The sequence below is a fragment of the Scyliorhinus canicula genome, chromosome 7 (assembly GCF_902713615.1).
Source record: "Scyliorhinus canicula chromosome 7, sScyCan1.1, whole genome shotgun sequence".
In the NCBI taxonomy this organism is placed as follows: Eukaryota; Metazoa; Chordata; class Chondrichthyes; order Carcharhiniformes; family Scyliorhinidae; genus Scyliorhinus; species Scyliorhinus canicula.
In genome coordinates, this window is record NC_052152.1 from 18,740,595 (window position 1) to 18,755,531 (window position 14,937).

General features: G+C 47.7%; 1 protein-coding gene across 1 annotated transcript in view; it reads left to right on the plus strand.

The window, feature by feature from the left end:
* Positions 1–14,402, plus strand: part of ripk4 (receptor-interacting serine-threonine kinase 4) — a 54,292-nt gene extending 39,890 nt beyond the window's left edge. Inside the window, exons 5-8 of the mRNA XM_038801453.1 lie at positions 4,718–4,876; positions 5,478–5,587; positions 12,000–12,252; positions 12,600–14,402. Coding sequence (XP_038657381.1) covers positions 4,718–4,876; positions 5,478–5,587; positions 12,000–12,252; positions 12,600–13,804 — 1,727 coding nt within the window. The 3' untranslated portion in view covers positions 13,805–14,402. The remainder of the gene's footprint in view (positions 1–4,717; positions 4,877–5,477; positions 5,588–11,999; positions 12,253–12,599) is intronic.
* The last annotated feature ends 535 nt before the right edge of the window (positions 14,403–14,937 follow it).

A 14,937-nucleotide genomic window follows, 5' to 3' on the forward strand; every position in this document is an offset into this window, starting at 1 on the left:
GTGTAGAGTCACATGTGGCAAATAACATTCGCGTCCCACAAGTGCCAAGCAATGACCATTGTTCCTTGACGTCCAATGGCATCACGATCATTGACTGAATCCCCCACTCTCAACATCCTGAGGGTTACCATTGAAAGGAACCTAGACCTCACTAGCTATATAAATGCTGTGGTTACAAGAGCAGGTCAGAGACCAGGAATTCCAAATCCTGTCCACCACGGACAAGGCACAAAGAGTGTAATGGAATACTCTCCACTTGCCAGGATGAGTGCAGTTCCAACAACATTAGACAAATTCGACACCATCCAGGACAAGGCAGCCAGCTTGATTGGCACCCCTTCCACAAGCATTCACTCTCTCCACCACCGACACACAGTAGCAGCTGTGTGTACCGTTTAGAAGATGCACTACAGGAACTCATCAAGGCTCGCAGCACCTTCCAAACTCACGATCTCTACCATCTAGAAGGACAAGGGCAGTAGATACCTGGGAACCCCACCACCTGGAAGTTCCCCTCCCAGTCACCCATCATACTCCCTTGGACGTATATCACCATTCCTTCACTGTCACTGGGTCAAAATCCTAGAGCTTCCTCCCTAACAGCACTGTGGGTGTACCTACACCACAAGGACTGCCGCGGTTCAAGAAGGCAGCTGACCACCACCTTCCGAAGGGCAATGAGGGATCCGCAACAAATGCTGGCCGGACCAGCGAAGACCAGGGCCGGGATTCTCCCCTACGCGGCGGGCGGGGGGTCCCGGCCTGATGGAGTGGCGTGAACCACTCCGGCGTCGGGCCGCCCCAAAGTGCGGAAGTCTCCCCACTTTCGGGGCCAAGCCCTAACATTGAGGGGCTAGGCCCGCGCCGGAGTGGTTGGCGCCCTGCCGGCCGGCGGGAACGGCCTTTGGCGCCACGCCAGCCGGGGCCGAAGGAACTTCGCCGGCCGGCGGAAGTCTGCGCTGGAGCATCAGCGGCTGCTGATGTCATCCCCGCGCATGCGCAGGGGAGGGGGTCACTTCCGCATCCGCCATTGTGAAGACCTATGGCAAAGGTGGAAGGAAAAGAGTGCCCCCGCGGCACAGGTCCGTCCGCCGATCGGTGGGCTCCGATCGCGGGCCAGGCCACCATGGGGGCACCCCCCGGGGCCAAATCACCCCGCGCCCCCCCCCAGGACCCCGGAGCCCGCTCGCGCCGCCTGATCCCCCCGGTAAGGTAGGTGGTTTGATCCACGTCGGTGGGACCAGCATGACAGCGGCGTGACCTCGGCTTCGCAGACCGGAGAATCGCCGGGGGGGGGGCACTGACAGGCGCGGCGTGATTCCCGCCCCCACCAAATCTCTGGTGCCGGAGACTTCAGGACACGGCGGGGGCTGGATTGACGCCTGCCCCCGGTGATTCTCCGACCTGGCGGGGGATCGGAGAATCCTGCCCCAGATCCTGTAAAATGATTTTTTTACAATGTAGGGCCGTGACAATACGAATGGCAGATTTCCGAGCAGTTGAGAATTAATGACAGTTCAGCAATTCCCGTGGTCATTTTTTGTGCTATGCCATAAATGATCAAATTTATTGACTTCTAGAATTTTCCACCACATGAGTTGCAGTCTAACACCAGAATAAAACACCACCTGACCTGCTATGTATTTCCAGCATTCCCTGTTTTTATGCCAAAAATCATTCTAAAACAGGAGGCGCGATCTAAAAGCCGTGTCGCACACAACTCAGGACACGATGTGGCTGGTAAATCTCGCTGGGTCTTATGAAATGTTGCGATCTGGACCCCACCCAGAGCGGGCAGGATCAAAATTTGCATATTTAAGTGTGCAGTTAGGCGTATGTATCGGGCGGAGCTAATCAGCCCCTGGGATCAAACGGTCTCGCCGAAGAAAACCCAGCCGGTTGTCATTTAGCACCAGTCTCCACAAACGGGAACCAGGCAGAACATCACATAGGGTGGTCTCCCAGGCAGTCGGAGGCCCCCGGGTGGTTGGCCGCTGGGCAGGGTTACACCCTGGCACTGCGTGAGCCACCTTGGCACTGTCACCCTGGCAGTGACAGCCTGGCAACATGGCAGTGCCACCAGGGTGCCAGCTGAACACTGCCAAGGTAACATTTTGCCCATGATGGGGATGTCCTCTCCTTATGAGGTAGGGTGTGGGGGATCGCAAAGACCCTCAACGGGTACGTTTGGGAGGGGGGTTCAGAGGGTTGCAACCTGATCTCTTCCTGCACTGACGGGTGGAGCTCCTCAGTGCAAGAAGGATAAGAGTCCCGTTCGATAGCGGGGTCATTCCCCGCGGGGAAGACCCTGCTCAACCAGTCTGCAACGGGACTGTTTTTATTTTCTGTTGAAGCGCCCCTTATCTCTGAATCACGAGAACCTGAAATGAAATGAAATGAAAATCGCTTATTGTCACGAGTAGGCTTCAATGAAGTTACTGTGAAAAGCCCCTAGTCGCCACATTCCGGCGCCTGTTTGGGGAGGCTGTTACGGGAATCGAACCGTGCTGCTGGCCTGCTTGGTCTGCTTTAAAAGCCAGCGATATAGCCCAGTGTGCTAAACCAGCCCCTAGGGGCTCGCCGGTGGGATGCTCCGTTTTGCCGGCAGCCTGGGGGTTTCCCGATGGCGTGGGGCTGCTCCATAATGGGAAACCCCAGTGACCAGCCGGCGTTACGGAGCATCCCGCCGGCAGGGTGAAACAGAAATGTGGCGTGATATGGTGGAAAATCCAGCCCATGATGTTTTGGGAATAAAGCCATATGAGCCATAGAAAATTTACAGCACAGGAGGCCATTCGGCCCATCGTGCTCATGCCAGCCTAGGACATCCAGATGCCATTTCTAATCCCACCTTCCTGCACCCGGTCCATAGCCCCATAGTTTACAGCACTTAAAATGCAAATCCCGATACTTTAAAAAAAAGTTTTGGGTCTCCGTCCCCACCACCAATCTGGGCAGCAAAATCCAGACTCCCAGTACTCTCTGCGTAATAAAGTTATTCCTCGTGTCCCCTCCACACCTTCTGCCACTTATCTTGAATCTATTTCCCCGGTTGTAGAATTCTCCCCCAAGGGAAACAATTTTATCCTGCCCGCTCTATCTCTTCCCCTCATAATTTTGTACACCTCAATTAAGTCTCCCCTCAGCCGCCTTTGTTCCCAGGAAAATAACTCCAACCTAGCCAATCTCTCCTCGGAGCTACACTTTTTTAGCCCTGGCAACATTCTTGTAAACCTCCTCTGCACTCTCTCCAGAGCAATTACATCCTTCCTGCCAGGAAGATCGAAGCAAATACGAAGGATTAGGATTTCTGATCATGTGATAATAAAACTAAATCGACCTTCTCTAGGTTATAAATTCTGAATTCCCCATGCCCGTCATAGAGTAATAAAAACATTATTTTGATTCAACGCTACAAAAGCTTATCTCCTTTGAAACCAAACACCGTCTACCACCTCATGTTGCTGAGTCCATCCTTACAAATCCATCAGCAATTTACATTCTTAGCCTCAATGATTGCCTTTTATCATAATCATTAACATCTCCATTCCTAAAGCTCCAAAAAACAACAGGAACAATTGTTTATTTTCCCCTCAGTCATTCCTAACCCTCTCCATTGCCCAAGCCCATCCAAGATTTGAAAATGTTTCCATAGCTGAAAGACTAAAGCATTGTTTAGCACACCTGGGCAGTTTAGAAAAGGGTTGTCTGATTATCAACCCTTCTCTCACTCGCTCCTGCGCACACTTTCTCTCTCTCTCATGTTATGATTTGTCATTGTTTTATTAAGTAGTTTTATTCAAATTTGTAGCATTTTACAAAACAAAACAAAATCATTACACCCCCAGGTACAATAAACCTGCACCAACGCATCCCCATCTCCCCAACAGTTGACAGTAACGAGCTCTCAAAATGCAAAATAAACAAACCCCATCTCTTGTGGAATCCCTCATTTGCCCCCCTCGGGGCAAATTTCGCCTTCTCAAGATGTAAGAACTCCATTAAATCCCCCCGCCACGCAGAGGCACAGAGTGGAGAAGCTGACCACCACCACAACAGAACCCGCTTGCGAGCGATCAACGAGGTGAAGGCTAAAATATTGTGCTGTCTTGCACTCCCTCATACATGCCAAACCTGCGCAGCTGTACTAACCAATACTTTTTCCCATTCCCTCTTAGAATTAGGGCATTGAATTCATGCGTGAAAGAGTGTTTCCTCAAGCCGCCATTGCTTCTTGGGACAATTATCGTAAACTGACGCCCTCCAGTTCTCGATCCTTCCAAAACGGGAACAGTTTACCCCCAGCTACTCTGTCCTGACCCTCATGATTTTTGAATGCGTTTACGGAATCTAATCTCAACCTTCCCTCCTCTGAGGAAAAGAGTCCCAACTTCTCCAATCCGTCTACGCAACCAAAGTTTCTCATCGTCTGGGACCATTCCCCGGATTCCTTTCCGCCATGCTCTCCTAACGCTTTCACACCTGGAGCAGGAAATATTCCCAGTATTGCAGCCGAGGTTCCTCTGTCGATTGATACCACTGAAAATGTTAGTCAATCCGTTTCTTCACCAGAGCGGATGCAGAATTGCTCCTGTCTCAACGTGGGTTTCTGCGCTTCTAATAGAAAGCACTTTGAGACATGATAAGTGGCTAATTAAATGCAAGTGTTGAGATTTAGTCAAAGCTCCATTGGCTTATTTTTATTCATTTCTTTCAGCGGAAACAAATATTCTGCACATTATGGTCAAAGTAGTGAGTGGTCTTCGTCCTGATCTATCGGTGATTCCTAAATCAAGACCACCAGCGTGCAAGAGTTTATTGAAACTGATGAAGCGATGCTGGATGGAAACTCCCAGTGACCGCCCAACATTTCAAGGTAAACCTTACTTTAAAATTACATTGTGAGTGCATTGGCCAGAAGGAGCATGCAAGCAAAATGGTGATGCAGGAAATAGTCCCCATCCCACTGTGTCTGTAAACTACTCTGAGCAGCAGCAGTTAATCCCCTCTTATTCGCAATTGTTTTGTATTTCTGATGCCAACTATTCACTTAGTGTCTGTGACCTAGACTCACTACCAATTATGGGCACATTTGTATTGTGTACTTGTGCCCAATAGGAACCGTACTGTGATCGAGCCATCTTAGGAACATAGAAATGGGTGTCGGCCATTCAGTCCATCGAGTCTGCTCCGCCATTCAATACGATCATGGCTGATCGGACATTTCAATGTCTTTTACACCCACTATCTTGTGTGTATGAAGAGAGCGCGAGAGATTTCTATCCCACCAATTTGCCCTCATCTCCGAGAAATTTGTTGGATTACAGATTGCCCATTGTCCCAACCCATCCCAGTGAATGTTGCTTTGATTTCTCCCTCTCAACTCTGCGAGTCCAATTAGAACATGCTTGAAAATAAATGTTGCAATTTTAAAGGCACAAGCAAGTCTCATAACACCATTCATTTTATTTTCAAAGAAATCACTTCAGAAACTGAAGAACTTAGCACCAAGCCACAAGAAATGGCGCAAGAGAAACCACAAGAACAGCCTTTGGATTCTGGCCAAACTCATGAGGCAAGCAAAAAGGTAAAGTTTCCTTGTACTTTTGCTTAAAGGCAAGATTGAGTTAAGTTGGAACAACTCTGAGAAACGATTGTTGAGACTGAGGTCTCAAGACTTGACTCTGAACCTGATGGCGTAACTTGCTAGACATCTCTTTGAGTAACCAAGATTGGGAAATTCTACTTCCTGCTCAGTACAGATACAACTTGCCCATAAAACCTGAGATCATCATGACTGTCTTGTTGGTTGGCTTGCCGAAGACGTTTGAATTTCAAAAGCAATTGTAAGCTTTTCATTCCCAAGTCGTTCCCAATATTGTTCCCCCTTTTCCTCGAGGCAGTACATCGTGACAAGAGTACAATTGACGCCCCAACAGTTCTCTAATATCTTGCTGAGGTAGTCATTCTTCGTGTGTGAGTCTAGATGATCATTGTGGATTGACATGCCTATAGCGCACCATTCCAACCCCATAGGAGGGGTGACTAACTAATGCTCAGATTGGGAACATTTTTCTCCAGCAAGTTTACTAACAAACATTGTAATTGAAACACCAGTGTAGTGTATGCAAATATTGAACTCTTTGTGTGCAACCCTTAGTTACTCTTTCGTGGGCTGTGCCCTTCGCTGGCGAGACCAGTATTTATTGCCCATCCACAAGTGCCCTTGATACGATGGTGGTGAACCACCTTCTTGAACCGCTGCAGTCCCTGCGATGTAGGTACACCCACTGCGCTGTTAGGGAGGGAGATCCAGGATATTGATCAGATGGCAGCGAAGGGATGATGATATAGTTCCATGTCCGGATGGTGTGTGGTTTGAAGGGGTGCTTGAAGGTGGTGGTGTTCCCATGCATCTCCTACCCTTGTCCTCGGGTGGTAGCGCTCATGGGTTTGGACGTTGCTGTAAATACAAACCTGAGACAAGAAATGCACAGCAGGTCAATCAGATCTGATGACCAGGGAGGATATTTTGGGTTTGAACAAAACACTGCAAGTTTCGGGGAACCTCTACTTCCCGTTATAACCGAGAGAAGTGTTCCCCATATATAATTATGGAAATTGGCAGTGATAGAGTCCCCATGTTTTGGCCATGCTTATTTGGTTTGTAATAATCTAAGCACAGGGGCTGGAGGCAAGAGGCTAGGAATCCTGTGGAGTGCAACTCATCTTCACACTCCTCAAAGTTTGTCCACCACCTTCAAGGCACAAGTCAGGAGTGTGATGGAACACTCTCCACTTGCTTGGATGAGCGCAGCTCCAATATCACTCAAGAAGCTCGATTACCACCCAGGACAAAGCAACCAGCTTAATTGCTCCCCCTTCCACAAACATTCATTCATTCCCTCCACCACTGATGCACAGTCGCAACTGTGTGTACCATTCAAGGGCAGCACGGTAGCATAGTGGTTAGCACAATTGCTTCACAGCTCCAGGGTCCCAGGTTCGATTCCCGGCTTGGGTCACTGTCAGTGCGGAGTCTGCACGTTCTCCTCGTGTCTGCGTGGGCTTCCTCCGGGTGCTCCGGTTTCCTCCCACAGTCCAAAGATGTGCAGGTTAGGTGGATTGGACATGATAAATTGCCCTTAGTGACCAAAAAAAGGGTTAGGAGGGGTTATTGGGTTGTGGGGATGGGGTGGAAGTGGGAGCTTAAGTGGGTCGGGGCAGACGTGATGGGCCGAGTGGCCTCCTTCTGCACTGTATGTTCTATGTTCTAATTCACCCCTTTACACAAGTGATATCCACTTGTGCTACTGTGCTGCCCGATTGCAACGGTTCATGGCAGCTCACCACCACCTTCTCGTGGGCAATTAAGGATGGGCAGCAAATGCTGGCACAGCCAGCAACGCTCATATCCTGTAAAAATTAATGTAAACAAAACACAAATAAATGACAAATTATGGGTGGGCATAATTCTCATCCCATGAATGGATTCAAAAAAGAGGGATCAGGTTACGGGCCCTGTGTAAAATAAACTTGAGTGAAGATAATATAAACAAAGCACTAAATGCCTTTCATGTCACTAAACTGTAGTGCTTTGTTCATATCATCTGCATCTAAATTTATTTTAGACAGGGTCTATAACCTGATCCAGGATTTTGACCCAGCAGCAGTGAAGGATGATGATATTTTTCAAAGTCAGGATGGTGAGTGACTTGGAGGGGAATTTACAGCTTGTGGTGTTTTGCCATATGTCCATTGTCCTTATACTATTGGGTGGTTGAGGATTGATTGGTGTTGGTGAAGGAGGATTGATGTGTTGTTGCAGTGCTTCTTGTAGATGGTACCGCTGCCACTGTACTTCAGTGGTGGAGGGAGTGAATGTTTAAGTGTTGGATGGGATGCCAGTCAAAATTCTTTAAAAAAATTTGTTCGAGGGATGTGGACTTTGCTGGCTCGGCACAGATCCATTGTCCATCCCTAACTGCCCTTGTGAAAGTGGAGGTGAGCCACCATCTTAAACCCCTACAGTCCACATGGTATAGGTACACCTGTAGCACTCATAAGAACCAACTAGGTTGTTTTGTCCTGGATGGCATTTCTGGAGTTGCACTCATCCAGGCAAGTGGAGAGTATTCCAGTACACTCTTGACTTGTTAATCTGAATTTAAAATATGTTATTAAATATGTTTTTTTTAAATATTTTAGTATTCTCCTCTTTTTTCACATTTTCTCCCAAATTTACACCCAACAATAAACAATAATCAGTAACAAATGTAATGTGAATCTCCATATAAATAACAACGATCCCATCCTCCCACCAAACCCCAGACATTGGCCTGCATGTTAGCATAAACAAATGACAAAAAGGAATCAGGAATCACCCATAGTCACCATTAACACATACAGCCCCCCTCCCCCCAACCCTCCCAGCCCCCAACCCCCCTAATATTCGATGTGATCCAATTCTGGAACGTGCATAACGTATAACGCCCATGAATTGTAGAACCCCTCCATCCTTCCCCTCAGTTCAAATTTGACCTTTTCAAGCGTTAAGAATTCCAGTAGATCCGCCCGCCACGCCAGGAGACAGGGTGGAGAGGTAGATCTCCACCCTACCAGGATCCGCCTTCGGACGATCAACGAGACGAAAGCTGCGGCATCTGCCTCCGCGCCCGTTTCCAACCCCGGCTGGTCCGACACCCCGAATATGGCCTCCCAGGGGCCCGGGTCCAGTTTCAGGTGCTCCACTTTGGAGATTACCCTAAACATCTCCTTCCAGTAATCCTCCAGCTGGGGACAGAACCAAAACATATTAACATGGTTTGTGGGGCCTCCCACGCAATGTTCACACACATCTTCTACCCCCTCAAAGAGCCGGCTCAACCTCACCTTTTATAAGTTGCGCTCTATACACCACCTTCAGCTGTATCAGCCCCAACCTCGCACGCGAGGTGGAGGCATTCGCCCTCCAGAGCACCTCAGATCAGAACCCCTCCTCCATACCCTCTCCCAACTCTTCCTCCCACTTTGCCTGGATCCCTTCTAGCACCTTCTCCTCCTCCAAAATAGCCCTGTAAACCGCCGATACTACCCCCTTCTCCAATCCCCCTGTCGCCAGCACCTCCTCCAGCAATGAGGAAGCCGGCTCTACTGGGAAGCTCTGTATCTCCTTTCTGGCAAAGTCTCGAACCTGCAGGCATCTAATATTTCCCCCTGCTCCAGCCCATACTTCGACCCCAGTTCCTTCAATCCTGCAAAACGACTCCCAAGAAATAAATCTTTTAGTGTTCTAATTCCTTTCTCCTCCCATCTCCGAAAATTTCCATCCCACTTCCCTGGCTCAAATCTATGGTTCCCCCGAATTGGCATTTCCCTTGACCCTTCCCCCACCCGAAGTGCTGGCGAAACTGCCTCCAAATTGTTATTAAATATGTTAAGTTAATCTGGATCTCGCCCAGCAAGAGTGAGATCCAGATGTCTTCTCGCGAGACATTTCAAGTATCGCAATTAAATGGCCGCGTTGAGTCACCAAGTCGGATGGGACGAGGCCATAAATGGCACCCAGAGTTGACCTTTTGGGCCGAATTGATGATAATTCTTGAAGAAAGGTCATTGACAATTTGTGCAGGGAATTCTTCCAATGTTGTGATGAAATTTCCTACCCTCAACCAAAACCACCAGAATACAATATCTGGTAACTGATCATTTACTACTTCCTACATTTAGAACTGAGACGAGGAGAAATTACTTCACTCAAAGGATTGTGCGTTTTGGAATTCTCTACCCCAGAGGATTGTGGGTGTTCCAGTCACTACACTTAAGACTGGGATAGACCGGTTTTTGGTGGCTCAAGGAATGAAGGGCTGTGGGGCGTGGATGGGAAAATAAAGTTAAATCAAAGATCCGCAATGATCGGACTGAATGGCACAGCAGGCTTGACAGGCCATTTGGCCTCCTGCTGTTCCTATCCTTATGCTCTTATTTGTGAAGTCTTCCTGTGCACAAAATGGCAGCTTTGTTTTGCCCCCAAAGTGGGGATGACTAGAAAAAAACTTAATTGAAAGTGAGCAGTTTAGGACTAGAGGATGAGAAGGGTATTACATCAATGCAGATTTATTGGATGTATTGGAATAGTTGCTCTCGCTCATGACTTAATCACCTAGAATTATGAGGTTTGCTTAACCTCCATGATTGGCTTGGAGTCTTCAGGAATTGAGGATCAATCTCCAGGGCAAGTTGGAGCAGGCACACCAAAGGGGCAGCAAAATAGTTGTTTTTCCCGTTTTTATTTTATTTTTGAACAATGCTGTTCATTAGCTGTAAAACTATTGGGAGATTGGGGTGAAGACATTTTTTTTTACCGGCAGTCGAGACTCAATCAACTGATTACTGAAGTTTGTTTCCGCTTTCGATGGTTTGGGAAGGTGATGGGGAGGCAGGCGGTAATGAGATAAAGTCTCCATGCGTACATAACCCAACAGCAGATTGTTTCATGTCCCCGTTTAGCCAACTGTTGTACAATAGATTCAAGAAACATAAGCAAACTTGAATGGCATTCAGTGTGGCTTGAGACACCACCCAAATACATATGGAAGGAACATGATCTCTTTCCAAATTCTTCCTTCAATCTCGGCTGCTGGTAAAATAAATGAAAGACCTGATCATAGAGAGAAATGGGTGGAGCAAAGCATCACAAAGACTGTACAATGTAAAGAGTCACTCGGTCATAGCTCCATAATATTAGTCGGGCATTATTTCCAATAATGCTCTGAAACAACTACAGAGAGTTGAGAGCATTGCCCTATCCAACACGCGAACCCGCCTCCCATCCATTGACTCTGTCTGCACCTCCCGCTGCCTTGGGAAAGCGGGCAGCATAACCAAAGACCCCTCCCACCCGGCTTATTCACTCTTCCAACTTCTTTCATTGGGCAGGAGATAAAAAAGTCTGAGAACACGCACTAACAGATTCAAAACAGCGTCTTCCCCACTGTCACCATTCTCCTAAGCGACCCTCTTATGGACTAATCTGATCTCTTCACACATCTTCTCTACTGAGTAGTACTACACTCCTGTATGCTTCACCCGATGCCTGTGTCCGTGTTTTTGGGTTGTGTATTTTATATTTGCCCTATGTATTTTCTTTTCATGTGTGGAATCATCTGTCTGAACTGTACGCAGAATGATACTTTTCACTGTACCTCGGTACACGTGACAATAAACAAATCCAATTCAATCAAGCTTGGCCCTGCCCAGTTTTCCTATCCTTCGAGAGGTAGAGGTCAAAGGAGAGAATATTGTCCATGTGGAGTTTGCACATTCTCCCCGTGTCTGCGTGGGTTTCACCCCCACAACCCAAAGATGTGCAGGTTAGGTGGATTGGCCACGCTAAATTGCCCCTTAAGGCCAGCAGCGCGGGTTCAATTCCCAGAACAGCCTCCCTGAACAGACGCCGGAATGTGGCGACACGGGGCTTTTCACAGTAACTTCATTTGAAGCCACCTTGTGACATTAAGCTATTTTCATTTCAATTGGAAAAAAAATAATAATTGGGTACTCTAAATTTTTTTTTTTAAAAGGAGAGAATATTGTGTGCAGTCAATGGGTGACATAGTAGCACAGTGGTTAGCATTGTTGCTTCACAGCGTCAGGGGCCCAGGTTCAATTCCTGGCTTGGGTCACTATCCGTGCGGAGTTTGCACGTTCTCCCTGTGTCTGCGCGGGTTTCCTCCGGGTGCTCTAGTTTCCTCCCACAAGTACTGAATGATGTGCTTGTTCGATGAATTGGATATTCTGAATTCTCCCTCTGTGCACCCGAGCAGGCGCAGGAAAGTGGCGACTAGGGTCTTTTCACAGTAATTTCGTTGCTTTGTTAATGTAAGCCTACTTCTGATATTAATAATTATTGTTATTAATTATAATATTATGCACTGTTCATCTGGCTTTCATCCCGTTTACATGTGACATGACACGTTCTATTTTTTCCCCCCTCTCAGGATCCAGCTGTCCAGGCTAAGCAGCCGGTGCAGAAACGGCAATCCAAGCGGGCCTCTGACAGTGACGAATACAGCCTTTCCCAGCTGCTGTCCCAGCTGGATTCGGGTTTCGAATCGACTGGGAATGACGGCCCAGCGGGAGGGGAGGTGGCCGACAGCAAGAAGAGACTGTCGGGAATCTCGTCCATTGACTCTGCGTTCTCATCCCAAGGATCCTTGTCGTTGTCGTTTGGGAAGGACGCTGGAGGGATTGGTAGGTTTATTAACCAGGTGTTGTTTAGCATGCAAACACGGGGAGAATGTGCAAACCCCACACGGACAGTGACCCAGAGCCGGGATCGAACCTGGGACCTCGGCGCCGTGAGGCAGCAGTGCTAACCACTGTGCCACCGTGCTGCCCTTCTGACCAATATCGTGATGCCTTTAATGAAATTGCTCAATTCCTCTGGGCATTCATGTCCAACGAATGGAACGTTTATCCCCTTGCTATTTAATCGCCTGTGCTTCTAAAATATTTGATGTGTTATCTGGACACTTTTAATTTTCCTGCACGATGTACAAGAATTGATTGTCTTCTCTTTTTTAAAATTTTTCTCCCAGAGCAATCCGTCTCGGATATACCAAAGAAGAAACTCTACGAAGCCATCATGTCAGGTGATGTTGGCAAGTTGATGAAACTCCTGCAGCCACAAGATGTGGACCTGATCTTGGACGACGGCATGAGTCTCCTACACTATGCTGTGGAACTGGGCAATGAGGAAGCTGTCCGGTTGTTGCTTTTGTACAATGCCAATCCTAACATTCCAAACAAGCGGGGCTCTACGCCACTTCACCTTGCCGCCGAGAAGAACCTGAAGATCATTGCCGAGCTGCTTTTAGGGAAAAAGGCGAATGTAAATGCCAAGGATGAAGATCAATGGACTCCGCTCCACTTTGCAGCACAGAGTGGCGAAGAAACTCTTTCAAGGTTACTGCTGGACAGGAATGCTTCGACCAATGAGGTGGACTTCGAAGGTCGAACGGCACTGCATGTCGCTTGCCAACACAGCCATGAAAATGTGGTTCGTGTTCTATTGAGCCGAGGGGCTAACGCCCAAGCTAAAGGGAAAGATAACTGGACACCGTTACATTTTGCTGCCTGGCAAGGCCATCACACAATTACAAAGCTTCTTATTAAGCAGGTTGGGGCTGGTGGTGATGTGCTAACAGCTGATGGGAGAACCCCACTGCATCTAGCAGCCCAGAGAGGGCAGTACAGAGCGGCTCGAATCCTCTTGGAATTCAAGAGCATCGTGACCGGGATGATCTCGAGCCGGCCTACCCCTCTTCACCTAGCTGCGGAGGCTGGACACACCAGCACCTCCAGACTTCTCGTCAAGCACGGCGTGGACATCAACGCAGTGACCGGGGAAAGCTGGACTGCCCTACACCTAGCCGCCAACCGTGGTCACCTGCAGACTGTGAAAATGTTGGTCGAAGAGCAGGCCAATCCTGAGGCCAGGAATTCCCTTCAGCGAACAGCCGTCCACCTCGCTGCAGATAAAGGGCACAGCGAAGTGGTAAGGGAGCTTCTCGGTAGCACGTGTGACATCAACGTCACGGATGACGAAGGGCTAACACCTCTACATTTGGCAGCAAAGTGCGGACATCTGAAATGTGTTGAGATGCTCCTTGCTCATGGCGCTGATGTTACTTTGTATGACAAAAAATTTCAGACTCCGTTAAGCCTGGCTCAAGAAACTGGCAACAGCTTAGTCATCGATGCCCTTCAGTGCCTGACAGACTCGGACACTGAAATCTTGTAAGATGGCGAAAACTGAGATCGTTGGCCACGAATTAGAACCTCAAAGCCTGCTGAGTTAATGCACAAGATTTCTTGAGGTGGAGAATTGCTTGGACTGAAGACTGTTCGGTGCTCTTTGTGTTTTGTTTTTAAATCCTCCATCTAATGGAACGGTCCATTTAATGGGATGTGGCCAGACAATTATCTAAGGAGCTTTCACCAATTTTTTGAAATTGTTCAGGAGGTCTTTCCTACTCTGATTTCAAAGGGTAGAGTGTTCCTCAGCATTGCTTAAACCCCTCCACATGTAATCATTTATATACCCCTTGCTCATGATAACTGCTTCGAAGACTATATTAAACAGTGGAATTGCTATTTTTTTTTTTAAAGTTAGAATTCCAAAACTCTTGAGGCACAATTGCTTGGCTATACCACAGGGTTTTGTGATTTGTGCCATGAGAAATGTTGCATTTGTGCCAAATAACAAACTTGTCAAATTCATTCTGCATTTGATTTGTCTTCGGGGGGGAAGGGAGGGGGTAAGAAATAAACCATTGCAGACGTGATGGAACAAATGGCCTCCTCTTGTTCTACACTATGACTGCTCTCTGATGTGGAGATGCCAGTGTTGGACTGGGGTGGGCGCAATAAGAAGTCTTACAATACCAGGTTAAAGTCCAACAGGTTTATTTGGAATCACTAGCTTTCGGAGCACAGCTTCTTCATCAGGAACCTACCTCTTCACTCACCTGATGAAGGAGCTACGCTCCAAGAGCTAGTGGTTTCAAACAAACCTGTTGGACTTTAATATCTTACCACTCTATGAATAAGTGAAGAGGGCGTCCACTAACCCTTCTAAACAAAAGTGAAAAACAGCATTGGATTGGTAGTCCTCTGCATGTGGTATAGCAGCGAGGGACCTCAGCCCCCCATTTACACACACTTATACCAGTTTTGTTGTTTCTTAGTTGTAGCATCATTGGGCTTGACCGGATGTGCAGGCACTCGCTTTACTCAATCTAAATGAAATCTGATTAAGTTTTGTTTCCTTAATGGAATTACTTACGTTGTAGCATACATATGAGCAATGATTTATACTCTATGGACCAATTCTTATGTAGCAAGACAAGTTTATTGTATCCAAAGGCCTTCAAT